We start from the raw sequence: 26,332 nt of genomic DNA, 5'->3' as shown, positions 1-26,332 counted from the left end.
AGTGAATTAAATACTCCAACAAAAGGCAAAGACTGACAGAGTGGATTTAAAAAACAAACTGAATCCTGTCTACAAGAGACACATTCAGATTTAAAAACAAATAGGGTGAAAGTGAAAGGATGGAAAAAGATATACTGCACAAACAATACCCAAAAGAGAGCCAGAGCGGCTAAACAAATATCACACAAAATAGACTTTAAAACAGAAATGCTACTGGAGACAAAGAGGAACATTTTATAATGATAATAGAGTCAAACAACAGGAAGATATAACGATGATAAACATATAGGCCTCTAACAACAGAACTCTGTAATTCATGGAATAAAAACGGGCAGAATTGAAGTGAGATTCAATGACAATAGTTGGAGACTTCAGTATTCCACTTGCCATAACGGATGGAACAATGAGGCAGAAAATCAACAAGGAAACAGAAGATGAACAACACAAGGAACCAGGTAGGCCTGACAGACATCTACAGTACACTCCACCCAATAACAGAAGATTACACATTCTTCCCAAGTGCACGTGGCACGTTTTCCAGGATGAACCTCATACGAGATCATAAAGCAAGCCTTAAACATTTAAAAGGACCGAATAAAACAAAACACAAAAGGATGGTCACTGACTACAGAGGAATGAAATTAGAAAAGGAAATTGGGAGAATTCATAAACATGGGAAAATTAACTCAGTCCTAAATAACCAAAGAAGAAATCAAAACAGAAATTTAAAAAACACTTTGAGATGAATGAAAACGAAAACACAACATATCAAAACTTAAGGGATGCAGCATGCTTAGAGGGAAACTTATAGCTGTAAACGCCCACATTATCAAAGAGGAAAGATCTCAAATCAATTACCTAACCCTACACCTTAAGAAACTAGAAAAAGAACAAATCAACTGATGGAAGGAAATAATTAAGATCAGAGTGGAAATAAATAAAGACTAGAAAAACAATAGAGAAGATCAATAAAAACAAAAGCTCATTCTTTGAAAAGTTCACCACATTTGACAAACTTTAGCTAGACTGACCAAAAAATAAAAAGAGTCAAATTATTAAAATCAGGAATGAAAGAGGGGACATCGCTGCCATCCTTATGGAAATAAAAAGAACTAGAAGGGAATCATATGAAAAACTGCATGCCAACAAATTAGATCACTTAGATGAAATAGATAAATTCCTCACAAGACGAATTACCAAATTCAAACTCAAGAAGAAACAGAAAACCTAAATAAATAAGCCTATAACAAGAGACCGAATTCAGAGCTTAAACATTCCCCAAAATGTTTCACTGGTGACTGAATCATTTATGTCATCACTGAATCATTTAAAGAAGAATTAATACCAGACAGTTTCACTGGTGAATTCTCCCAATTAATACCAATTGTTCAGAAACTCTTCCAAAAAACAGAAGAGGATAGAAGTGTTCCCAACACCTGAGCAGCTAGTATTCCCCTAATGACAAAACTAAGACACCACAAGAAAACAACGACATTGCAAGAAAACGACAGACCAACGTCCCTTACGAATACACACAAAAATCTTCCACAAAATACTAGAAACATAAAACCCAAATGCTCATCGACTGACAAATGGATACACCAAATGTGGCAGACCCATCCTCTGAAGCCATGCTATTCAGCCATAAAAAGCAACGTAGGACTGACGCACGCTACACCATGGGCAAACCTTGAAAACATTACGCGAAGAAGCCATTCGCAAAAGCCCACACATTGTATGAAAGTAGTTTAGTGGATGCAAGGGGAGAGGCGGTCTTGGGAAAGCAAAGTGACTGCTAAGGGGCATGAGGTTTCTTTATGGGGTAATGAAAATATCCTAAACTTAGATTACAGCGGTAGTTGCGTAACTCTGCGAATACACCAAAAACTACCGAGTGGTACAGTCTAAGTGGATGAATTCTGTGATATGGGAAATGTATCTCAATAAAGCTGTTTAAGAGTCTGGTGAGGGGGTGTTTTGGGGAGGTGCCCAGCAAAAGCTGCAGGTCAGGCAGGATATGTGTTAGCTACAAAGCCGAGTTGGGGCAGGTCAGATAAGAAGAACTATTTTAGGGTTTCACTTCATTTAGATGTTCCCCATTTTGGCCCCAGGATTCCTTAAGGGGAGTCCCCTTACAAGGCCCCCAGACCAACAAGATGCGCAAACAGGCCGCCAGGCATTTCCTTCCCCCTCTTCAGGACCCCAGGACTCTCGAGCTCTCTGGGAGGCCAGCTGCCCTAAAGGCCGAGGTCAGGGGCTTCAGGCCTCCCCAGGACTGGTCCTCTCTAGGGCCTTAAGTCCACTCCCCTCAAACCCCAGGGCCAGCAGTGTTGGCCGTGGCTATGTGCTGGTTAAACAGACCTGCCCTTGAACTTTGTCCAAGGGGGGCCGCTGGCCTCTCCTCGCTGTCTCACATCCCCTCAGCCAGGTGATGGCTGGCGGAGCCTCTCTCTGAGCAGGTGGGCAAAGATATCTGGCCTGCCAATGCCATGCTGCTAGGAGCACAGAGCTGTTCTGAGTTTCCTCAGAGAATCGTGAGAGGTTCAGTCTGACGGGGGCCTCAGAGATCATTCAGTCTTGCCTGCTTCCCTTTTGAGAGATGAGGAAACTGAGGTTCTAAGTGGTAACCCAGCCAGAAAGGGGCAGAGCTAGGACTGTCACCGGGCCTTCTGATAACCCCTGAGGTCAGCATGCCTGTCCCTGTTTACAGGCCAGGATGCAGAGGCTCAGAGGTGAAGGGTGGCCTGCGGTGGCCTGGGGAGGAAATGGAACCAAACCCGCCGCGTGAGGCTGGTTCCCTTTTTGAAAAACCCACAGGGCTGCTGTCCAAGACAACTGAATAAGGAAGAGGTAACAAAGAGAGACACTTCTCAGAAACAGAGTGGGACCCGTGCAAACTCTGAGCTACCGGCCGGACGCCTCGGGGCTCTGGACCACGAGCACAGTCTCTGGAGCACAAGACTCTACCATCGCGACCTGTCCTTCTGTCTCACGTCCGTCCTTGTCAGCGCTCCACTGTCTTCAAGGTCGAGTCAGACAGGAGCGCTCCCACACGGCCTGGCTGCTGCCAGCCTTCCCAGCGACAAGCAAACGGCAGAGCCTGGCCTGCCTTCAGGGAGCTTGTGGCTCCCTTGGCGAGGGGACAGTTTGCAAACTGACACTTTTTTATAGTTATGCATTGCGATATGTTTTAAAGGAAAAGTACAGGATACCAAGTGGGCAACTAACTCGTCAGGGATGGCCTCTCAGGAGAGACTGACACTTGGGCCCAGACAAACCTGAGGGTCACCAGGTCAAGAGCAGGGCAAGGTGACTCCCGGCCGAGAGAAGAGCATGGGTGACGCACAGGTGGGACAGCACCTGGGGGCACGAGGGTGTGAAAGCAGGCCGGGGTGAGTGGGGAGGCTGGCGACCACGCGGGCCCCTGTGAAGGGCACTGAGTTCACTGTGAATGCCACTGGAGGCACTGACATCTGTGAGCAGGGAGCGATGAGATCCTGCAGGCACCCTGACTGGTCCCTGGCCACCGCTGGAGACTGGACTGGAGTGGGGAGGGTCCAAGACATGGGGCTACTGCAGTGGTCTGGGCACCATGTCGGTGGCTGGGCCCAGCGTGCTGGCCTGGGATGCAGACGAGCAGAGGGATTCAAATGCAATTTGGAAAGACCCTGGCGGGAGCTGGTGATGGCACATGGGAGCAGCAGGACAGGATCAAGAGTTTGGGTTGTGCTTGCTTAGCTTTGGCGACTCTCTGGTCCAGAAGACACCCAAAGGAGGTGCCAAGGGGGTCTGGAGCTCAGGGCAGGGCCTGGGCTGGGGCAAAGGCTGCCGACTCTCAAGAGTGTGCCAAGTGTGGGGGCAGAGGTCAGCCCAAGGAGCATTTGCTGGGGCAGGGCCCTGGAAGCAGGTGGCACAGAGGGCACCGCAGGGACCGAGGAGCCCTGTGCTGGCCAAAGGCTGCCATTCCCCATCACCTTGGTCCTAGCACACCTCCACGGGCCTGGCAGGCCCTTCTCTGTGCTCTCCGCTGGGCTGGCGGCTCCTCCTACTAGACCCAGCTCGGGCACCACCTGGTCAGGGCATTTGCTGAACCTCCAGGCTGGGTGGGACCCCAGAGCACCCAGGCTGGCTGCTCCCCCTACATCTCTTCTCAGCCTGCAGCATCGCAGTCTCTTTCCTGGGTCTCCACGGGGCCAGGCTATGAGCACGTTGGCAAGTCGGGAGCAAACACTGCATCATGCCCAACCCTCCACCCTCAAGCCGAGGATGAGGCCTGGCGTGGAGTGGGTGCCAACAAGTGGTTATTAAAGGAACACACATAATCCTGGGTGGCAGCTGCCTGTTGGCAATCTTGGAAGACTTTGAAAAATGGAACCTTCTTCAGAAGGTGGGCTCAGAGGCTGTCCAGGAGTTCACACGGCAGAATCAGTTCTTTCACCTCCAACCAGTGACGGCCACGCCTCCCTCCATCTCTCTCCAGGACGCAGCGGGGGTCCTCTGTCGGCCCAGCTTACCCTGTGCCCAGCACCAGGAGCATTGTTGCTGCCCGTCCCACCAGCCTCTGCACACTGGCTGCCGGGCACCCCGCAAGCTCTTTGTCCATGAGGACAGGGGCATGGAGTCCATGCCGAGTGTCCCAGTCTATCACAGTGGAGTGATCATGCGCCCAGTGGGGCTGGACCCTCCCAGCTGGCCTGGCACTGGGATTCCCTGGGCAACGGGTGACATGAACGGCGAAGATGAGCACAACCATCTCCCTCGTCTCTGCTCCATGCACCGCTCTCTCGCCAACGTCCCCTGAGCACGGACTCTCTACCGAGCATGGGGCCACCTCACAGAGGTGACTCAGACCAACCAGGCCCTGGAGAGAATGAAATGAACCAGGCCTGGGGCAGGGGTTCAGAGATGGTTCCAGGTACAGGCCACTTTCCCCGGGGCTGGACCCCTCTCAGGCCCCACTCAAGGTGGCACCGTGAGAGGGCGTGGGGTGTGCAGGGACCAAAGAGGGCCAGGCTGTATGGTGCGGGGGGGTTGGGAGGGGCTGGCGGAGGAACATGCAATGCCGGCAAGGCTAAGAAGCTGGGCCTTCTCCTGGAGGCACTCTGGGCCCAGGCAGAGCCTGAGGAGAGACATAATGTGCTGGGAGCCGTGCATGGGACACTGGCTTGGGCACTGGACTAGAAGAGGCAAAGGTGAAGCTGGGATGACCAGAGCAGTCAAGATGATGGTCTGCACAGGCAGCGCAGTGGCCTTGGAGGCAGGAATGGGGACACTGCCCTGGGCAGGATGACAGGAGCTGCCAGCCTTTGGTCTTGGGAAATGAAGCCATGGGCAGGGCTGAGAGCCAGGACACCGGGGGAAAGGGCAGGTGGGGCGCAGGACCGGAGATGAGCATTGCAGAGGTGGGGGGCAGAGGATTTGGGGGACTGCTTGCTTAGAGGCGATCGCAATGATCAGGGCCCAGGGGAGACTTACAGACAGAGCTCAAAAGGTCAGACAGAGAATTCACAGATCACTTGGTGTATTAAAGGGGGCAAGAGGGGGAGAAGGGAGGAGAAGGGCTGGGCAGGGGTGGGGCGGGCCGTCAGGTGCTCGGAGCATCAGGCCTGTTCACCTGTTTGCCAGGTCCAGCAAGGCGACAGGGGTAAATGCAGGAGCAGGAGAAGCGGGAGGCGGGGCCGGCAGACTGCGCGCCTGGAGGCGAGAGACTGGCTTTGAAAAACCTTCTGATGAGCAACTCAGGCAGGTGTGCAGGCTGACAAGGAGCCCGCAGAAGGGAGGACGAGGGTGTTGGGGAGAGAGGGGACATGACGGGACAGGATTCTGGAAGACAGATGGGGGATCCCGGTGCTGAGACCAGAAGGAAGCGTGAGGGGCTAGGAGCCCCAGAAGCATCGTCTGTGATGAAGCAGCAGCAGGCCCAGGGCACCAGAGGTCAGAGGTCTCCGGGGCCCACCAGTCTGCCCTTGCCCCCTCCCTGGGCTGGAACCAAAGCCGCCTCAATGCGGCACTCCTGTACTGCTTCTTCCTCAAGCTGAAGAAAACGACATTTGCCCCCGAACAGACGCACCACAGAGCTCTCCATAGCAGAAGCATCTGGAAACACCACCTAGAAACAATGCAGTGAGACAGCGTCCCCAGAGTTCAGAGCAAGCCCGTCTGCCCTCTGCTTCTGGGAGGGTGTAACCCTTCTCTACACATCAGATCCCGCTCACTGACCTTCCCGCCTCTTCACGAGCACTGGGACCCGGGATGCGCCGTTTCAGCCATCTGTCTCGTCTACGATGGGAAGTGCGATTGACATCCCCGCACATGGGGCCTCGAAAAGCGCCTGCAGTGATCCCTGGCCTGGTCCACGAGGCCCACCTGCAGCTCCGTGCAGCTAGTGGGGGAGCAGGCGTCCCCTGGAGAGAGCGCCAGGCTTTGCACCCTAAAGGCAGGATGACGGGATCCACTATGGTGACCCTGGCGCGTGATGTATATTCGCTGCTCTCTTCACGGGATTTATCGTTTGAGCTTTTCTGCTTTATCAAGTACACTTTTGCACGGGGATCATATGGTCAAATACTCTGAAGTTTGGATTCAGAAATACCCAAGAATGAAATCCGTAACAACAGCTGTTGTCTTGAAAAAATTTAAGTGACATCAGTGACTAACGGACTCTCTTTCGATCACTTCCTAAATAAAACACACATACACACACACATTTCTAGTCTGGAAAGTCAGAAAGCTCGTTCCACAGGTAGTTTGCAACTGCTCAACATACACACACACATGCACCCTGGGAAGAGATGGACTGTGTCATTGCCGTGACAACTGAACTCAGTTTCGTGAGTTAAGCAGCATTTCCCAAAGTGTGTCCAAAGATACCGGTGCCACGTGAAATGCAGGTTCCCTGGGCAGAGGTTTGGAAACTGTACCTACAAGTCACGTGACTTGGAGACGCACAGCTGCACCAATGCATTAAAGGCTCTGAGAAGTCCTGCTGTGCCAAACATTCCAAACTTTGCTAACTCACGATTTCTAAGGTTATTTGACCAAGGAACCCCTTCCACCCTGTTTATGGTAGAACTCATTTTGAACAGTGGTCCAAACTGTCCATCACCTAGCTAGAATGGCCACAAGGGTTCAAATTTGTTAAATGAGGCAAGAATATTTAAACATTTGGAGATATGACATGAAAAAGCTAGGGGCCGGCCCAGTGGTATAGTGGTTAAGTTCGCGTGCTCTGCTCCGGCGGCCTGGGGTTCGTGGTTTTGGATCTGGGGTGCAGACCTATGCACCACTCGTCACGCCGTGCGGTGGTGGTGTTGCATGTATAGAACAGAGGAAGATTAGCACAGATGTTAGCTTAGTGACAATCTTCCCCAAGCAAAAAGAGGAAGATTGGCAACAGATGTTAGCGCAGGGCCAATCTTCCTCACACACACACACACACACAAGCCAAATGTCTGCCTTCCTTGAACCATAGACCATCCTTCCTGCCTGGCAGTGGGCACCCACTCTAGACAGGGCAGGCACACTCTAGCGTCACAATGCTCCCCACCTCCTCTCGCCCCAGACTTGGCCAGCTTTGCAATTTACATGGGCTGCAGGACTTTACAGGCCCTTCAGACAGGGTCCCTGCTCCCAGGCTGCTGTGGCCAGCTGTGTCTTGGGGTGGATGGGAAGGTGGGGGCAAGTGAGGAAACACTCCTACGCCAGGCCCCTTCCTCACCTGGATCGCTGTAGCCCAGGTGTCCACAGCCCCGGAGGACAAAGCTAGCAGGAGATGTACCCGGCTCCCTTCTGGGGCTCCTAGTTGAGCGCACACCCTCCCTAACCGACGCCTTGCAAATCCACCCTTGCTTCTGGGACGCAGGCTCCCTGCCAAGTTTACTGAGGAAAGGGTCACGAAAAGCTGCTCCAGCCCGGCCAGCCCCAGTGAAACCCTTCCTGCTCTGGGCTCCCACCTGCCCTGAGTCCTTCTGCTGCCCTGGCTACTGGGACCGCCAAGACCCGCCCCCTTTCAGTCCCCTCCTCCGAACACAAGCCCCACATGCAAAACTCTTTTTTTCTTTTTTAAAACTGTTGCTCTGCGGCAATGAGAACCATGCAACGATTCCCATTTCCTTTTTGGTCTGGGCTGCAAAAAGGCTCCAACACAGACGGTATCTGGCGGCCGGAGTAACCGGGCTCTTCTCTACGTCCTGTTTAAACGTACAGTCCTGTGTAGTTCTCTTGTATTTATTCGTTCTACACGTTATAATCCACCTCAAACCCTTGGTGAAACAAACCTGTACATCTGTGGCATCATTATCATCACCTGGACAAGAGTCCTTCAAGCTGCGTGACACACTCATACCTTTGCTTTATCTGGATCCACAACATACTTTTCAAGGAACCGGGACCTGGCGCGCATTCTGGTGAAACCTGGGCTACCCACCTCCCCCAGTCATGGCAGTCGCCTGGGGAAGTCCTTAAACACACAGCTTCGCAGACCACTCCCATCCGGCAGGTCAGGGTGGGGCCCGGGCATCTGCACGTTTAATAAGCGAGGGCAGGGGAGATCGGGAAGCGCTGCCCTAAAGGGGCGCCCCACCACGTTGCCGACGATCCACGGGGCTCTCGTCTCAGCCCGTCAAGAGTTAAGTCGGAAGGGCCAGTGCCCGAGGGAGGCCTGACCCCGGGCGGCCGCCGACGTCCCCAGCCCGGGTCTCGGCTGGGAGCCCTCTCCAAGCCCGCCGCATTCCACAAGCAGCCCCCCTCGCAAGTCCCGCCGCGACTTCTGGAAAACCCTGAGTCAGGGCCCTCGGATCCAAGTTTGTGCCAGCGGCGCACCGGGAGAATGAATGGCCCCCTAGCTCCCGGCGGTTAAGCCGCAGCGGCGGGCGCGGCGCGGGCGGGTCCCTCCTCCCGGGAGCCGCGGGCGGCGCGGGCGCTCCTCCGCCCGCCGTGCACTTGGCCGCCCCGCGCCGCACCCACCGGCCGCTCGGGGCCCCGCAGCGGGCGCCCCTCGCCGCTCTGCTCCCCTCCCGCCCTGGGGCCCGAGCCCAGCCCCCAGCCGCGCTTGGAGGAGCAGGAGGAGCCCTGGACGCGCGCTCCAAACTTCCCGAGGCGCTGGGGGAGTTGCAGCCACACCTGAGCCCTTTCCAAGGCTGAGGATGGGGGCGGGCGCCCAAGTCCCCGAGGCGGGGAGGGCGACCCCCCGCAGCAGCCGAAGGCAGCGGCGGCGCGCGCCCAGTCCGGAGCGCGGAGGTCCCGAGCCCGCGGCGCACGTGCGCGCCCGAGAGTTACCTTTGGGCGCTGGCAGGTGTCCCCTCCAGTCCTTGCAGCAGCACAGCCCCATGGCAGCCGCTCGGCTCCGCTGCCCGCCGCGCCGCCTGCTGCTGGCACCCGCGGGCGGGGAGCGCCCAGCCGTGCGCGGGGCTGCGCGCGGGGCCGCCGGCCCGGCTGCCTCCTCGGCCTCACGCCCGGCCCCAGCCCCGGCCCCGCGCCGCGGGCATCCCGGCCTCCGGGCAGACCCTGCTAATCAATAGGAGAACGCGCAGATCGCGCGGCCGGGCCGCTTTTATCTCCGCGCCGGGGCGGCCCCGCGCCGGCTCCCTGCCCTCGCGGGCGCCCTCCCCGCGGCCCGTTACTCGCCCCGGGCGCCAGCGGCGCGCTCGCCGGGGGCCGCCAGGGGGCGCTGTGCGGGCGGCGCGGCCTCGGGCTCCCTCCTGCTCCCCTGGGGAGCTGAGGAGGGGTGGGGGCGACCCTGGCCTGACCTCTGGGCGGCGCAGACAGGAAGGAAAGGTGCCCTCGCTGTGCAAGGGTGGCGCGTCCCCTCCCCCAGCATCCTCTAAGCAGTCCCCTCGTGAGCCACTTGGGGGGCGCGTGCGTACTAGGGCCACCCCCCCTCCCATCTTCCCAGCTAGCCTGAACGATACAACTGGGCAACAGAGGGAAAACAGTGTTCGCCCGGGCCACCCCCAAACCTGGCTGGGCTGCCTATGGACTGTGTGACTTTGGGTAAGTCACTTCCCCTCTGAGACTTTCTTTATCTGGAAAGTGAAGGAAATGACATCATTGCAGACCTCTTTGCGCACGAGTGAAAGGTTTGATAGCGTCAAGTTATTTAAACACTTTGTGCTCAGTTTTCCCATCTATAAGATGGAGAGAATGAGAGAAGAGCTTCACTGGATTCTTCCGAGGATTAACGCGTGGAGATATATACACATAACTTAGAACACACTGGTGTGTTCCTCGGCGCTCCGTAAGTGGGAGCTATCATCGCCATAAGTGTTGGTGTGGATTTGGGCAAACGGGTACTCTTGCCGTGAGGGTGCCTTTTGGTGCAATCACTTTGGAAAGCAACATGCGAGCTGCTTATTAAACTAAATATACTAATACCCGGGGAGGATGCAATTCCATTTCTCCGTGTGCACCCCCCAGAAAAGCTTGCCCACACACCTGGGAAAACCCACACAGGGCTGGGCACTGCAGCTTTGGTTGTAATTGCAAAAAATTGGAGCCAACAATATGTTTGTTGGTAAAGGGATTATCAGGTACACTGGCATTTTCATAAAATGGAACGGTGTATCAAAGGACAGAACTGGGACCGAAGGATGGATTCATGGCACTTACGTAAAACACACACCACAGGTCCTTACTGTAGTGCTCGCTCTGGGAGGGCACTGGTCTGTGCGGGCCTGGAAAAAGACACCGGAGGGAGAAAACCGAGAGTGGTTCCCTCTGGGGAGAGGGCGAGTGACGGGAATAGACTGAAAGTCGGTGTCAAGAGAATTTAGGGTTTTTCTAAAAAGGAAGGCATATTTACATATTGTGTAATTAAACAATAAAATGAGAGACATTATTTCAAGTGTCTGGCACAGAGTAGGGTTCTTAATACCAGCCTCTTTTGCCCCTCTCCAGTTCCTGGGATCTCTTCCTGCCTCTGAAACCTCTGATGGCTTTGGCCTCACTGGCATTTTCTGCCTTCCACCCCACACCCCTCCCATCTTGGGAAAACGGAGGTGGTCCAGGCGGAGAGGAGAGGCCAGGCCTGGCCGGAGGCTGAGCTGCCTGAGGCCTGGAGCAGAAGAGTTAAATGCAGTGGTGGGAGGAAAGGAGGAAAGAAAGACTTGGAGCAGGCAAGAGGTTTTCCCAGGAGTTAAGTCTTATTCAAAGGAGAGATTAACAACAGTGGGCACATCTCGGCCTCCCTCTCCTTTAACTCTCCGGAGACACCAGGGTGAGGCTTCTTCGGGGAGGGAGGAGGGGTGCCCTGCACTCGATCTGGAAAGAAAGATGTTTTCACTTCGTGACATGTAGGCGGGGGTTACAAAGCGGGAGTAACTGAGAAAAAGCAGAGAGACCTGACTTCTGGTTGCTGCCAAGTCATTTTAAACAGTTTTAGCACCAAGCAAGATCACTTAGTCACAGCGGGCTTAATGAGGCCCCAGGAATTCCAAGCTGGAGCTCCCTGCATTCAGGGAGAGCATGTGTGGGGAGCGAGCCCCCGGGTGATTGTCCAACGGCCAAGTCCTACATTTGGAAAGCAGGATTTAAAAGAAAACATCACAGCGGCCATTGTGGGCTGCTTGTTTATCTTTCTAAGAGGAAGTAGCAAAGCAGGATCATTTCAAACGAGCCTATTATAGAGGGTCAGCATCCCCATTGAACAGTTCAAATATATTTTGGGATACTCGACTTTTCAAAGTGGCTTTAAATATCAACTCCCAGGGCAGCTTAGGAGACAGAACAAGGCAAGAGCTTCTAGTGTGATTGCCTTAGGGTCCACACACTTTTTAAATTCCTGATTATACGTTGTCTTTTTATAGTTTTCTAGTTGTGTGTCTATACCTCAAAAGGGAAGGAGAATAACAGTCACTCTGTGCTTCCCACCATGAGCCAGGCAATTTACAAGTGCTATTATCTCAGTTAACCACAGGTCATCCCCATGAGACAGATGCCATTAGATGCAGTTTAGAGAGGAAGAAGCTAAAATTGAGGGAGGTGAAGGGACTTGCGCCAGACCAGTGAAGTGGTAAGTGGCAGAGCCAAGACGGATGGATGGATGGATGGATGGATGGATGTGTGGATGGATGGATGTGTGGATGGATGGATGGATGGATGTGTGGGTGGGTGGATGGGTGGATGGATGGGTGGGTGGGTGGGTGGATGGAAGAGTGGGTGGATAGGTGGGTGGATGGATGAGTGGGTGGATGGGTGGATGGATGGATGGATGGATGGACGAATGGATGGATATGTGGGTGGGTGGATGGGTGGATGGATAGATGGATGGGTGGGTGGATGGGTGGATGGATGGATGGGTGGGTGGGTGGATGGATGTGTGCGTGGGTGGATGGATAGGTGGATGGGTGGATGGATGGTGGGTGGATGGGTGGGTGGATGGGTGGGTGGACGGGTGGATGGATAGATAGATGGATATATGGCATTTCCCCAGTTAGGTGTCGAGTCGTGGGCTGCAACTGGGAAAGCACATACTAAGCATGGAGTTTGCCTGAAAAACCTAACTTCTTGAACCCAGCTCTGCCCCTTGGATTGCTCATGACCCCACACCATCTTGAACTGAGCCCAACGGCAGGATCACTCAGTGCCGCGAGGCTCGAGCTCAGCGCAAGCCGCCCCACTCCAGAAGGGTGAGCAGGGAGGTGGGGGCCTCTGAGGCATCTTCCCATGCTGGGAAGCCGACATCCTGCACGTCACAGGAGGCGGAGCCAGAACAGGGCTGAGTATCCAGCGAGGGCAATGGACCCTGGGAGGAGAGATGGAGCTGGTTTGGGAGGACAAAGGCTCTGGGGGGCTGGGCTCCCCCATCCACCCAGGGCCCCACCTCCTGCTGCTTTATTCCATTCTCTGCGAGACCCAGAGCTCGGTACTAAGGACATGAGGTTGTCTCTAGGGAGGCCGTTGCTGCTGCTGGGATCCTGACCATATGCAGCCTGAGCCCCTGGTTCCCCATGTGCCCCAGGCCATCCAGGGATTGGTCTGGGGACTCAGACCTGGCCTTCGTACCCTTCTACAGGAGTCTGGTGGCTCCTCCTGACATCCCCCATCCTGGTACTATCTCAAGGTGTGAGCTCAGCCCTGGGCAGCTCAGGAAAAGGTAGCAATGGGGACGGGGCATCTTAGTCACAGGTGTAGCTCTGGGGGGCTATGATCATCATTCGTTCATTCTCTCATTCATTTATTCATCCATGTACCAAACGGTGACTGAACACAACTGAACCAGGGCCTGAGCTCTGGGGAGGCCGGGAGCTCTGGGGGTCAGTGACCCAGTCTGCTGCTGGGGGTCAGGAAAGGCTCTGCAGAAGAGAGGTCTTTGAGGTGAGAGCTGAGCCACGAGGGGGAGTCCAGCAGCTCAGAGGAGGGTGTGAGGGTCCTCCGGTGGGCAGTGTCACCAGGTGAAGGAGCTGGGTTCTGCGTCGGCTAGAGCGGGGCAGGGCACGGAGGGCAGGGGAACAGGATGCAGCCTGTGATTCTGAGCGTCCGCCTGGCGCTGGAGTGAATTCGGGCCCAGAAGGGGCGACAGGGAGCAGGCAGAAAGCTGAGAAGCCAAAGGCATGGACCTGGTGGGAGAGGTCGGAGGGACGGAGGCCAGGCGGGCTGCGTGCTGGCAGGTGGCCTGCGACCCCGCCTCCCTGTTCTCGCGCCCTCTCTGCTCCTGTCCCCTTGAATCTGGGCTGCCCTGTGACCTGCTTTAACCAACAGGAGGTGACAGCAGTGACTCTGGACCAGTTCTGGGCCTAAGTCCTAAGGAGGCTGGGCGGCTTCTGCTGGTGTCCTTGTGAGCAGTGGGACTGTCCTGAAGCCGCCATGGTCCAGGAAGCCCAACCCAGCCGTACGGAGAGGCTGCACAAAGCACTGTGGTCAGGACCAGCAACCGCGGCTTCCAGCCACAGGACCGAGGCGCCCTGGAAGTGGGTCCTCCGGCGGATACAGGACAGCAGACAAGCTGTCCCTGCTGAACCCCACCCACTGCACAGCCGTGAGCAAATAAAAGGGTCAAGTCACTAAGCTTTGGGGTAGCATGTTCCGCAGTCACAACCGAAACACTGGGACTAAGACCTAACCCTAACAGCTACCACTGCCTGGCCCCGATGGCAGGCCGGGCTAAGGACATGACCTTCCATTAGAATTCGAGCAATCCTATATATTCGTATTGGCATCATTTCCACTTTAAAGAGGGCGACACTGAGGCACAGAGAGGTGAAGAATTTTCACAAGCTCACACAGCTCATCACTGGCTGAGCTCAGACTGGAACTCAACCCGGCTTGTTTCGGAGCCTGTGCTCTTTATGACTCTCTGGCGGATGTTTTGGAGGAAGGGACTGCACTTGGCGATGAATTCAGTACCCCAGGGCTCTAAGGCCCATCTGCAGGTGAGACTTGCAGTAAAAGAGACAGTGTCAGTAGCGTGCTGGACGGGGTCTGGCGGGAAGGGCACGTGAGCTCAGCTCACTGCTCTGTTAGCTTTTCAGAATGATGTCTGCTTCCTGGCGGCCTGGGCACGTGGCACAGGGAGTTTCTTGAAGATGAAAGCACTTCGTAGGCCGCTTATTACAAAACCCCCCGACACCACTGGTGCTAGGAGCTCATAGACAGGGTCTCGCTTACTTTTCACAGCGGCCCCGTGATGGCCATACGTTATCACACTCATTTACAAGTGAGAATGTGGACACCTGCCCTGGGTATGCAAGCTCTCAGGGTCACACGGTTCATGGGAGCCTGGACTGGAATCTGGGCTGTCTGACCAGCCCCCTGCCCCCTACAGCTGAGGGTCTCCACCTGGGCCTGCCTCCCCTTCTCTCATCCTCTCCTCCATCATCGTTCTCATCTGTGTCAGGGGTTGGGCCGAAATCCAGCGTGCCCACGCCATATGAACACCGCCATCGGCTCATGGACATCCTGGAGTTGGAAGGGACCTCACATGTTAACACGGCCTCCTTGTCGTTCATGGGAGATCAGAGGTCCAGCAAGGCTGGATCCACTTCACATCAAGCGTTTCTTGAGGGCCTACTATGTGCCAGGCACTGAAAGGTGAGTCAGTGACAAGTTTGGGCTACCCACCATCAACTTCAGCTTCTGCTCTGTTTCAGTTTCTGAAACGAGAAGCAGAAATGGGGCCTCTCAAGCCCCGTCTCTCAAAATATGTCCTGTGCGCTTTCCCCACAGTGCATGGAAGCCAACTAATTTGGATTTAGATGTCTGGTTAAACATGTTAACTAGCACCCTTCTCCCCATATTATCCCTCATCAATAGCACCGCTATTGTTATTCACTTTACAGACTCATTGTTCTGGTTTCTTTTTTTTTTTTTAAATAAAGTGTGTGACTCTGGGGAAGGTAGATTCTGTTTGAAGCAAGCCTACACTGTTTTGTACTAGAAAAGGCTATGGATTCTATAAGGACTGCTATGCTTTTTCTTTTCTCTTAATGAGACTTAAGTTTTATTTCTCTTTTTCCTTTGGCTGCCAGGGAGCTCAGGGAAAATTTAAAGTTTGGCTTTGGCAAGTACGAAGGCCCTAAAGCAGGCCTTCCCATTTCTGCTTTTGTTTCCTAATTTGGCTTTTCTACTTTTATTTGCATTTTCTCAGGTCCTTGATTTTAAACAATTAAAATTTTAAAAAATTATTACCATTGTGTTATCTTTATTTTATTCTAAGTGATCTCCTTAGAAGCTACTTCCAATCCTTTGTGGAATAACACAGGAGTATAAGTGAATAAGTGAATGTAACACATTCTATTTTAAACCAGGAGTCGGTAAACCTTTTCTAAGGAGCAGATCATAAACGTATTTAAGCTTTGCATGCCACATGGTCTCCACAGCAACTACTCAACTCTGCCCTTGCAGCATGAAATCAGCTATAGACAATACGTAAATGAATGGGTGTGGCTGTGTTTCAATAAAACTTTATTTACAGAAGCAGGTGTAAGACAGATTAGGCCTGGGGCCTTTCTGTAGTTTGCAGCCCTCTGTTTTAAAAGAATTTCAGAGCATTGGGAAGTTGTTCCCTCTGCAGCTGGGAAGAACTTGGCTTAGAAAAGAAGTGAATTTCCATCCCCGGGAGGTGGGAATCCTGTCCAAGATGTCTGGTTTCCACTTCTGGGTGATGGATGGGGGAAGAGCAGCCGCACACGCTGTCTGGACAGTGGGCTCTCGAGAGGGGCTGGCGGTGCCCGGGAGGGGTCAGGCCCCGATGGCGCGGGCTCTGAAGACTGCCAGCGCGAGCCTCCTGTCCTGCCCACTCGCGGTGCGTGCTCCCTGGGGGGGAGGGGGTGCTGGGGGCAGGACCCTGGAGGTGCACGGCCGGCCGGTTCCCTTGCTCGGGCCAATGGGCCTCGGGCTGCCGCGGACGTGGTTCATGGAAGGAATGTGTCTGCAGTTCCAAATTCCCACAGAGAAAGACAAGGGGGACCGTTGGGGAGAAATTCCTGGGCCACATTTTTCTTGCTGCTCATGTGGCCTGAAGCCATTGAACTTGGCCAGACTGCCCAGAGAGGGAGTTTACAAAGCCCATTGTCCTTTGCTGAGCCTCACCCCTGCCCCTGCTCCCACCTGCTCTTTCTGTCTTCCTTTCTTTCCTCTCCCACCGCCAGGAGAAGTGCAGCATGGGAAAGAGCAGGCGGCCCCAGCATGGGCTTCCGCTCCCTGCCCCAGACCGAGGCCAGAACCCTATTACAATCCCCATTTTCCTGCTGGGGAAACTGAGGCACAGAGCTGCTCAGTGACTTACCTGGGGCCCCGCAGCTAGTAAGTGGAAGAGACAGGATTTGGATTGAGGTGTCTGGCTCCAGCGCGACCCTTACCTGTCACTCTCGGTGTGTGACCCCTCAGCTCAGTATCCCATTTACAGATAAAGCCCTAAGGGCGTGTCACCGCAGTTCAGTTCCAGCAACAATTCAGGGGACAAAGCATTTGCACAGATAGGCCCTGCGCCCTCTGGAGGCTCCCAGCACCCCCGAGTGCCACAGAAGCCCAGCCCCTCCACCAGGAGCTAGGCCCGCTTAGCTGGGAGCACAGCACTGTGAGCTGGGGGTAACCAGTCCCCCTTGCTGTTGTCGCCATTGCTGCCGCAGCTGCGGACGGTGCAAGGGGGGGACCTCATTACCGGGGAGCCTTTGAGAGTTTGCAAAGTGCCAGCCCCTCGGCTTGGCGACTTACGTGCACTATATGTCACTGACATGGCAACCCTGGGAGGGAGTGTTGACAAGCCTGTGTCACAGGTAAGGAAACCAGCACATTAACGGGCTGATGGATGCTCGCTGCTGTGACGCAGGGCAAATCTCAGTGGATTAACCCTATAAACACTTTCTTGCTCAGGTCACCACCTCTTGTGGGCCAGCACGAAAGGGAGGAGGGAGGGGGCTCTGCTCCATGTGCTCACTCGGGGACTCAGGCTACTTCTAGGATCACAGCGTCCTCCCCTGGATCCCTCCCGTCTGCTTGTCAGAGGAGGGCAATGGGAGCGGGAGAGGTCAGGGGGTTTGCGGGGCTGCGAGTGGCCTGTGTCGCCGTCCCACTCACATTCCACTTTCCAGAGGGCAGTCACGTGGCTGTCTTCCTGCGGGGGAGGCTGGGACGCAGAGTCTGTCTGCAGGGCCCTAGGAAAAGGCAGGGGGTTTGGCTGCCACCCTGGGCTTCAGAGCAGTGAGGTGCCGTGAGGGGCTGTGGAGACGTTTGATGCCCAAGCTTGTGTTTTGCCACCAGGCTGCCTTGACTGGAACGGATGCTGAGCTGTCTGCAGTGAATTCCAGCTTCCAGCATCTTGAAAGACCCTCGGTCCTTCCACGGGGCTGGGGATGGGGCTGAAGGTCCCGAGGGCTGTGAGGATGAGCTGGGACACGAAGAGCTTGACCCGGTAAATGCCCCACAGGCTGTCCCTCCTAGCGCTGCTGCAGCCAGCAGTGCTGGGCATGGGGAGGGCTGGACTGAGAGGATTTCAGCCCCGAGGAGAGAGGTGGGGGCGGCCGAGTCCACAGGAAGGAGTTCCAGCACGTGTGCTTGCTGCTGCCAGCTGGGTGGGAAGGAGAAGGCGCAGGACCACCCGCTTCCCATGGCTGGTTCTGGGGAGAAGTGTCCAGGCCACTTCTGTCCGTCTCGATGCCCAACAGGCAGCTGAGCAGAAGCTGGCCGTGACCATGTGTCTAAAGCATGGACACAGGGATGGGTGAAGCTCCTGTCCCCCAGGGTTTTGCTGTGGAAGCAGCAACTCCTCCAGGATGTTCTGCCCAGGCCTTGACATCCTGCTCAGTCCGGAGGGCTCCCTGCCACGTAAGGCAGAGCCTCTGGGTACACTGTGGATTCCTGTACCTAGTTACTCCCACAGGACGCTGGGATGCCCGGGACGATGGGCATGGGGTGGGCCCCCTCTAGCTGGCCTTGGTGGTGGCAATGAGATTCCAGCTGGACGGGGATGTGCTGCTGAGCTCGACAGAAGTGCCCCCTTGGGAGGGAGAGGCCTGGCAGTCTCTCCAGAGACACATAGGACCTCTGGCACAGGACCGGCTGCTGAGGGACAGGGTCCACAAGCTCCTAGTGCCATCCTCTGCCAGGTCACACACAGGCGCGCACACACACACACACACACAGACATACACAATTTCCAGGGGCCTGTTGGTTTCCGATGGCTGGGTCAGACCCAGTTCTAGTGTCTGATAACTCCCCAGGACCACTGCGCCTCACCTCCTATTTACTCAGTACCAGCTGGGGCTCAGTCACCCTCAAAGCCTCTCCTTCTGTGGCCTCCACACCCTTCCTGCACCCAGGTCTGGGTCCACCCAACAGATTTCCTGAACACCGAACCCCGGAAGCATTTTTCACACGATGGACTCCAACCATTTGAGGGTCATGAAATCAAAGCAGTGGGTCTTAACCAGTATTTTTAAAAGTGAGATAGACTCCTATAGAACAGACAGTGCCAGTGGGCACTGCATGTAGGAACGGCCCTGCTTCGTGACACCCTTGTCTCAGCGTGCGCTGGGCCCTGCGGTGCCATATCATGTTTATTTCTCATTATCAAAAAAAGTGTCAAAACACTGTGTTGGCATGTCCATCTCATTTCTTCCAGAAAACTGGGGCTCTTTGTGCAAATTAGTCCACAAATTTCTCCTCCTCCTTTATCTCTGCTGCCAGCTCCCCGTCTGCTGCATGCCAAAGATGGGCACAGTCTTGGCCAAGCCACTCAAAAACAAAAAACTGGACCCACCACCAACAGGCACTAAAGGTCCTGTTATGAGCCCACCCCAGGACTCCGGCTGCTTATTTGTCTGTCATTTGCACACCCAACAGGGCCACTTAAGTGATGCTTCATGGGACAAAGAAGATCAGCTTCTCCCAATTTAAAGAACAGAACAGAACAGAGAGAACCCTCGGCCCTGGACATTCCTTCCGTGCTGGCTCCTGCACAGTGGGCTGGGCGGACAGCACTTTCTCCAACATATTCCTTTGACAGTTATTTGTGTCGCGCCACTCTGTGCCAGACACAGGAAACCAAACCAGAAGCCCTGCCCCCGATGCCCCTTCTCAGCCCAGGCCCGAGTAGGTGTGATGAGGACCCACGGCTCCCGCCTGCCTCTCCAGGCCTCTTCCTCCCAGAGGAAGGTGCTGCCCGCTGTGGGTATGTTCCGGCCGGCCCCACGTGCTCCAGCTCCACCCCAAGCCTGCCAGGAGAGGCCTGGTTCTCCAGGATGCTGGGATCCTCGACCAGTCTTACACTGCGGGGAGGGGAGGTCCTCAAGGGTATTGAGCACCTGCTGTGTACTAGGCACTGCTGTATCCCGCCATCCCCGCCAAGGCCCATCAAGGTCATTATTACCACCATCCCACGAGGCTCAGGGAGGTGAGGGGGCTTTCCTACGCGGTGCTCACAGCCCGGAAAAGCCAGTTCTTTCCCGGATCTCTCGGACTCTCGCCTCTCTGCTTTTCCCAGAGGGGCTGCAGGAAGAGGGGAAACCCACAGGGGCGGAGCGGAGGAAGGCAAGCCAGGTCTTGTGGGTTCGGGCCCCAAGAGCGTGGGCTGGATTGCTGAGGTCAGTGGAAGCAGGGTCCTACCGAGAAGGGCCAGTGGCTCTGGCAGCTTCACGGCTGTATTAGTTGCCCAGGGCTGCCGTGACAAATTGCCACGGACGGGTGGCCTACAACAACAGGAATTTGTTCTCTCAGAGTTCTGGAAGCTACAAGTCCAAAATCATGGTGTTGGCAGGGCCGCGTTCCCTCCGAAGGCTGAGGGAAGGATCTTTTCTGTGCCTTTCTAGTAGCTTCTAGGTGTTCCCAGGCAATCCCCGGCATTCCTTGGCTGGTAGCCCCATCACTCCAGTCTCCGTCTCCATCTTCGCATGACCTCTTCCTCGCGTGTCTGTGTGTTCACATCTCCCTCTCCTTTCTTTTCCCAGCTTTATTGAGGTATAATTGGCAAATAAAATTCTAAGATATTTAAAGTGTCTATACGTGTACATTAGGAAAGGATTCGCCCCATCTAGTCAGTTAACGCACTCATCGCCTCACAGGTATCTTATTTTTTGGTGAGAACATTTACATTCTACTCTCATCCCATTTCAATTATACGATCCAATTACAGTTGTCACCTGTAGTCACCACGCTTCCCGTGAGATCCTCAGAACTCATTCACCTTATAGCTGACAAATTTCCCTCTTCTTATAAGGACACGGGTATTGAATTTGGGGCCCACCCTACTCCGGTATGACCTCATCTTAACAAATTGCATCAGCGAAGAAGCTATTTACAAATAAGGCCACATTCTGAGGTTTTGCGTGGACATGAATTTTTTAGGGGTAACAATGACCTCGCGCTTTCCCAGGCGCGGCCTCCCCAGCTGTTTCCCGCTAGTCCAGTCTGCAGGACAGTGTTGGGGACAGCTGTGAGCTCAGAACCCAGGGGGCATCTCTGACCTTCAGAAGGACTTCCAATTCAGGTGTTTTCTAGTGACTGTAACCCCAGTTTTTAACATTCTGGTACTCCAGAAGAATGTGACTTTAAAAAATGCTGAGCTACAGGTGTTTTAGTGATATATTTTTTAAAAATCGGAAACGTTTATGCTCCCAGATATGCTGCAGTGGAAGTTTGGATCCAGTAAAGGCAAACTTGTCTAGAAAGTCGTCTTCTCTTCCTCCAAAATCCACGGAGGAGGAAGAGAACCACTAAGTCCTTATTCTGGTTCAAAGGCTTCCCAGACCAGTGGCATTCAAACACAACGGCCTGGAAATTGCTCCAGCGACCGTCCACACCTCCACCTCTCCAGGGGAACGCTGGGGAAGACAGAGACAAACTGGGAACTCTTCCTTTGAGTTAAAACTAGAGCTCGTGATCAATTCAAAAATGGAGTTCCTGCCAACAACAAAAAGAAGTGAAAAAAAAAATCTCTAAAGTATCGACTAAGAAATAGGATTATTCGAAGATGAAGAGCTCAAAAAATAAGATTTGTAGGGGCCGGCCTGGTGGCACATCGGTTGAGTTCGCACGTTCTGCTTCCCAGCGGCCAGGGGTTCGCCGGTTCAGATCCCAAGTACGGACATGGCACCACTTGGCAAAAGCCATGCTGTGGCAGGCGTCCAACATGTAAAGTAGAGGAAGATGGGCCAGGTGTTAGCTCAGGGCCAGTCTTCCTCAGCAAAAAGAGGAGGATTGGCAGTAGATAGCTCAGGGCTAGTCTTCCTCGGAAAAAAAAAAAAAAAAGATTTGTAGTTTGCTTGAAATTTAGCTTAGAACAATCTTCTCACCAGTGCAGACTAAAAGGTTTTTTAGCAGCTGGCAAAAATGGGCACAATAATACACTCATGATTCAAAAATAACATCAAACAGTATGATTTCAAGTGTTCGTTATTATTAAAATTTTCTTTATTTTGTATGGCTTGGTTTGTAATTTTCTTTTAAAGCTAAGTAGTTCCTCCTCACTTTCTTTTTTTTTTAATTTTTAATTTTTTTTTTAAAGATTTTATTTTTTTCCTTTTTCTCCCTAAAGCCCCCCGGTACATAGTTGTATATTCTTCACTGTGGGTGGGTCCTTCCAGTTGTGGCATGTGGGACGCCGCCTCAGCGTGGTTTGATGAGCAGTGCCATGTCCGCGCCCAGGATTCGAACTAACGAAACACTGGGCCGCCTGCAGCGGAGCGCGCGAACCTAACCACTTGGCCACAGGGCCAGCCCCTTGGTTTGTTATTTTTGAATAGTATTTTATTAATTTCATCCGCTAACAATTTTATTAGAAGGGTAATATTTTTCATGTTCATATTTCGTAGGTTTATGTTTTCACCTAATGTTTTAATATGTAAATGTTTTTAATTTGAAATGGATAAAATATTTAGCTTCACTGAATTTTAAAATTTTATGTATTCTGTATACCACTTTATGGAAGATATTGATAATTAACGTTGATATGTTAGAAATAGAGGGAATAAATACCTGCCTTCCTGTGTGTCATTTTGCTGCGGCGACTGCAATTAGTTGTCTTACTAATTAGCCACCGCTAACCATGTGCCAGACGTGGCGCTTAATGCTCTATACGGAGCTGCTTTTGTTATTTGAGGCCATTTGACAGATAAAGAGCCTGAAGTTTAAGGGGTTATGTGACTCGCTCAGGACCCCAGACCTGGGGAGAGGCTGGGCCAGAATTGAAAATCAGACAGTGTGACTGAACACCTGGCCTTAACCACAGCCCCACATGGCAAATAACTGGGGGTGTCAAATTAGTCAGCCAATACATAATAACTATCATTTCCTAGCTATCTTTAATTTTGAGTGTTTATTATCTACACTAGGGTTCACAGACTTAAACCCTTAGAGAGATCAGGCAGACAAGACGAACTGAAAAAACAGGTGTGGAGGGCAATAGGGAGTGGTGGGGATTCTGGTCAACTCATGAATACTTTGTCTAAAAGGGGCAGCTGTTATTGAGCTCCTGCCAATTGTTTATATGGAGAAAGCAGGCCCAAATTTACCCTATAGAAATCTCTATTCTTTATGGGTAAAATCTTTTCCTTTTAAAAATATTTCATGAGCCAAACAAAATATGTCGAAGGGCCAGAATCAGCCCAAGGGTCATCAGCCCTGGTTTGCCGCATGAGGACTAGACTCATGTCATTGTTCTTGTCATTGTCTAGTTCTTGTCATTGTTTGCCTCCCTCTTCCATCACTTTCAGCTCTCTTCCTGATTTTGAGTTATTGCTCCTTCATTGATTTAGTTTATCAAGCCCCTTTAAGAGTCAAGCACCACGCTCCGAGGGCACAGATGTAGTCCCCTCCTTCCGGAGCTCAGAGTCCAGCGTTGGGTAGCATGGATGTTTTGCTCCAGAGCAGCACTTCTCACATTTGAATATGCACACAAATCACGCGGGACTTGCTATAACACAGGTCCTGTTGCAGTAGTTCCAAGTGGGCGCTAGAGTCTGTATTCCCATCAAGCTCCCAGGGGATGAGGATGCAGGTGGTCCATGGACCAAAACCTGAGTAGGAAAGACCTGGACTAACGAACAGCCTTGTGTCTAAGAAGGTCCCTGAGCTGACAGCTCTCCTCTATACCTGGGCTTCCCAGAAGTGACCTGGGTCGTCCAACCCCCCACCCGCTAATCCCCTGCCACATTCCTCCCCACATCCTAATTTATCTAGAGATTTAGTCTAGCTGAGATCACTCATAAAGAATTTTATCTACATCTTTGTTCTGAGCTGGCCCTGAGCGTGCCTCCTCCAGCACATCACCTCTTCCCTATCTGGTGCTCATGTCTCTATCTGAGGAATTTCTGTCTATGCCTTTCTGTGTCTCAGAGCCGAGGTGCCCAGCACCCGCCTGGGCTCCTGCTAAGAGTGAGACCCCGGAGTGCGACTCACGTGGATGGACGGTGGACTCCACCTTGAACTAATCATGCGACTTCAGACAAGTTACCCCTCTGTGCCTCGGTTTCCACATCTGTCAAACAGGGTGTAATGTCCACTCACCGGGGTGTCAGGAAGATTGAGCCAATACAGTTTAGAGCACCCTTCCCATTTCCTTTTCTAAAAAGAAACTCAACAAACGACTTTAAGAATCTCCTGTTGCTTGTGTCCTGCAGAAAATGTTAATATAGGGAACTCATTTCTATTGCTGTCCCAGGCACGTGGCCAACTGCTCTCGGAGGAATGAGCAGCTTTCCTTTGGTGAGTGGCCCCTCATTCTGTCAGTCAGCAAACAGGTGCCTGGGGTGGACGTGTGAGGTAAGAGGGGCAAGCCATACAGAAGGCGGCAGACAGATGACAGTCACCATAGGTGGGTGAGTGCCACACACGCGTGTCTGCAAAGTCAGGAAATGTAAAAACATTATATAGCAGGTTTGCCAAATTTTTCAATAATATTCTCAACGTGTTTTCAGGCGAAACACCTCTAAGAAACAATGGACCCAGTTGTCAATCAATAAATACACCACGCAGTGTCCAAAAAGTCACAAGATTTAGATAAAGTACTATATTTGTTTTACTTTTTAAAAGATAAACAACTGAGGGCCAGCCCCATGGCTGAGTGGTTAGAGTTCTGTGCACTCTGCTTCAGCAGCCTGGGTTTGTGGGTTCGGCTCCTGAACGCGGACCTACACCACTCATCAGCCATGCTGTGGAGGCATCCCACACACAAAATGGAGAAAGATGGGCACAGAGGTTAGCTCAGGGCTAATCTTCCTCAAAAAAAAAAAAAAGAAAAAGAGGAAGCTTGGCAATGGATTTAGTTCAGGGCGAATCTTCCTCGCCCCCCCCCCAAAAAAAAACGGTAAAATAACTGGACCCAGTGCTTTAAATTTAGAGGCATTTTATCTGAAAAGGTGTCTGGAGGTTGAAGAAAAGCACACCAAGCAGATTATTTGACAAGGTTACTAACACACTTTTTAAAAATGGTCCTGTTTCTCGATTTTGCAGACAACCTGTTATACTACTTGCTCACGTTATTGAGTACTTAACACAGGCCAGGTGTTGTCCTAAGATAGGTGCATAATGTCACAACAACACTATGGGGCAGGTACTTTTAAAAAAGTTTTGATTTTGAAATAATTCTAGATTCACAGGAAGTTGCAAGGAAATGTACAGGGAGGTCCCATGCACCCCTCCCCCAGCCTCCCCCAGCGTTCACATCTTGCACAACTGTTGCACGGTATCGCGACCAGGAAGCTGACCTTGGTACGATCCACAGAGCTGACTCAGGTTTCGCCAGTTCCACACGGTCTCCTGTGTGTGTGCATGAGGGGGGGCTCTATGCAATTTTATCACATGTCACGAAACCATCACCACAGTCAAGATACTTAACGGCACCATCATCAGAATGCGTCAAGCCAGGTTTCCCTGCTGCCAGCCTGGGCTTCTGTGCTCTCACAGTGACCCAGTCATCTTTATCCCCAAAGTGCCTCTCTTCCTCCGCATCCTTTCTTAGTTGCCCAGCAACCTGGCAGGGATCCTGGGCTCCACCTCCAGCATCCGGTCCCTCACTGGGTCAGGCTGTTCTGCCTCTCAGCCATCCCCCTATCCTCCTGGCCCCTTACTTACGAGCCTTTGGTGGCTCCTCATTGCCTGTAAGATTGTCCAGATTCCTGAGCCTGAGACACAAGGCTTTTGGGGCTCTGACTCAGGCTGGCTCTCCTGCTAATCCAGCCACATTGCTCTCCCACCTGACACTGCACGTGCAGCGCCACACTGAATGAGGGCAGTCAAGCTGCCTCATGCCCCAGGACATTTGCACAACTGTGTGCATCTCTTCCTGTGCTCCTCCTCTGAGCCAGGCACTGAGCACTGGGCTGAAGCTGTAGCTATGAATCAGTCATGGACCCTTCCCTCAAGAAGCCCTAAGTCTAATGAGAGAAATGTTAACTGCCCCAGCAAAGAAAAGAAGGTGAAAAACCACGAGGTCCTTTCAACAGTGTGTGAAAGGGGTGGCCACAGAAGCAAGTGCAGGTTCGAATGAGAACGCCTGAGGTGGGAGAAGGCGGGATGAGGATGAGCAGCAGCAAGTCTGGATCCATGTGCCCGCCCCCGTGCAGGTAGGACACCTCCTGGAGCCCCCACAGCCACAGAGGTGGCCCCCACCGTGCAGCAGAAGGCTGTGGGGTCAGGGAGTCAGGCAGAGTGTCATACCTGCCGAGGGGAGACTGAGCCAGCTCACTGGGCTAAGGACCATGTTATACTGGCCCCGTGGGCAGCCCCGGGTGGCCCAGTAAAGGCTCTTTCTGATGGGCCTCATTCAAGAAGGATGGCTTCAGTTAGATCACCTAATGGACCACGGGCTCTGTCTGCAAGGATGCAGGGCAGGCCACGCACCCCAGGAAAGATTCTAGTCACCGTCTGTGGGTGGGGGGAGTTCCACCTAATGGCTCCTCTGCCT

At 53.2% G+C, this 26,332-nt stretch overlaps 1 protein-coding gene and 1 long non-coding RNA gene across 7 annotated transcripts in view; one reads left to right on the top strand and one right to left on the bottom strand.

The window, feature by feature from the left end:
* The window catches only part of ARHGAP22 (Rho GTPase activating protein 22), a 188,242-nt gene that overhangs the window by 60,070 nt on the left and 101,840 nt on the right, over nt 1-26,332 (bottom strand). The window contains exon 1 of one of the 6 annotated variants that reach the window (XM_070615531.1): nt 9,277-9,454. The exons of the other annotated variants lie outside the window; for them this stretch is intronic. Coding sequence (XP_070471632.1) covers nt 9,277-9,328 — 52 coding nt within the window. The 5' untranslated portion in view covers nt 9,329-9,454. Of the gene's footprint in view, nt 1-9,276; nt 9,455-26,332 lie in introns of those variants that run through there. 6 annotated transcript variants of the gene reach the window in all.
* Nucleotides 9,580-15,620, top strand: LOC139082774 (uncharacterized). Its single transcript, XR_011538998.1, has 4 exons — nt 9,580-9,990; nt 11,902-12,007; nt 12,428-12,623; nt 13,696-15,620. It is a non-coding gene; the product is annotated as an uncharacterized lncRNA (long non-coding RNA).

This window comes from Equus przewalskii, chromosome 1, assembly GCF_037783145.1.
Source record: "Equus przewalskii isolate Varuska chromosome 1, EquPr2, whole genome shotgun sequence".
NCBI classification, from domain to species: domain Eukaryota; kingdom Metazoa; phylum Chordata; class Mammalia; order Perissodactyla; family Equidae; genus Equus; species Equus przewalskii.
Note: the sequence above shows the minus strand (reverse complement) of the source record. Positions and strands in the feature narration are given on the sequence as shown.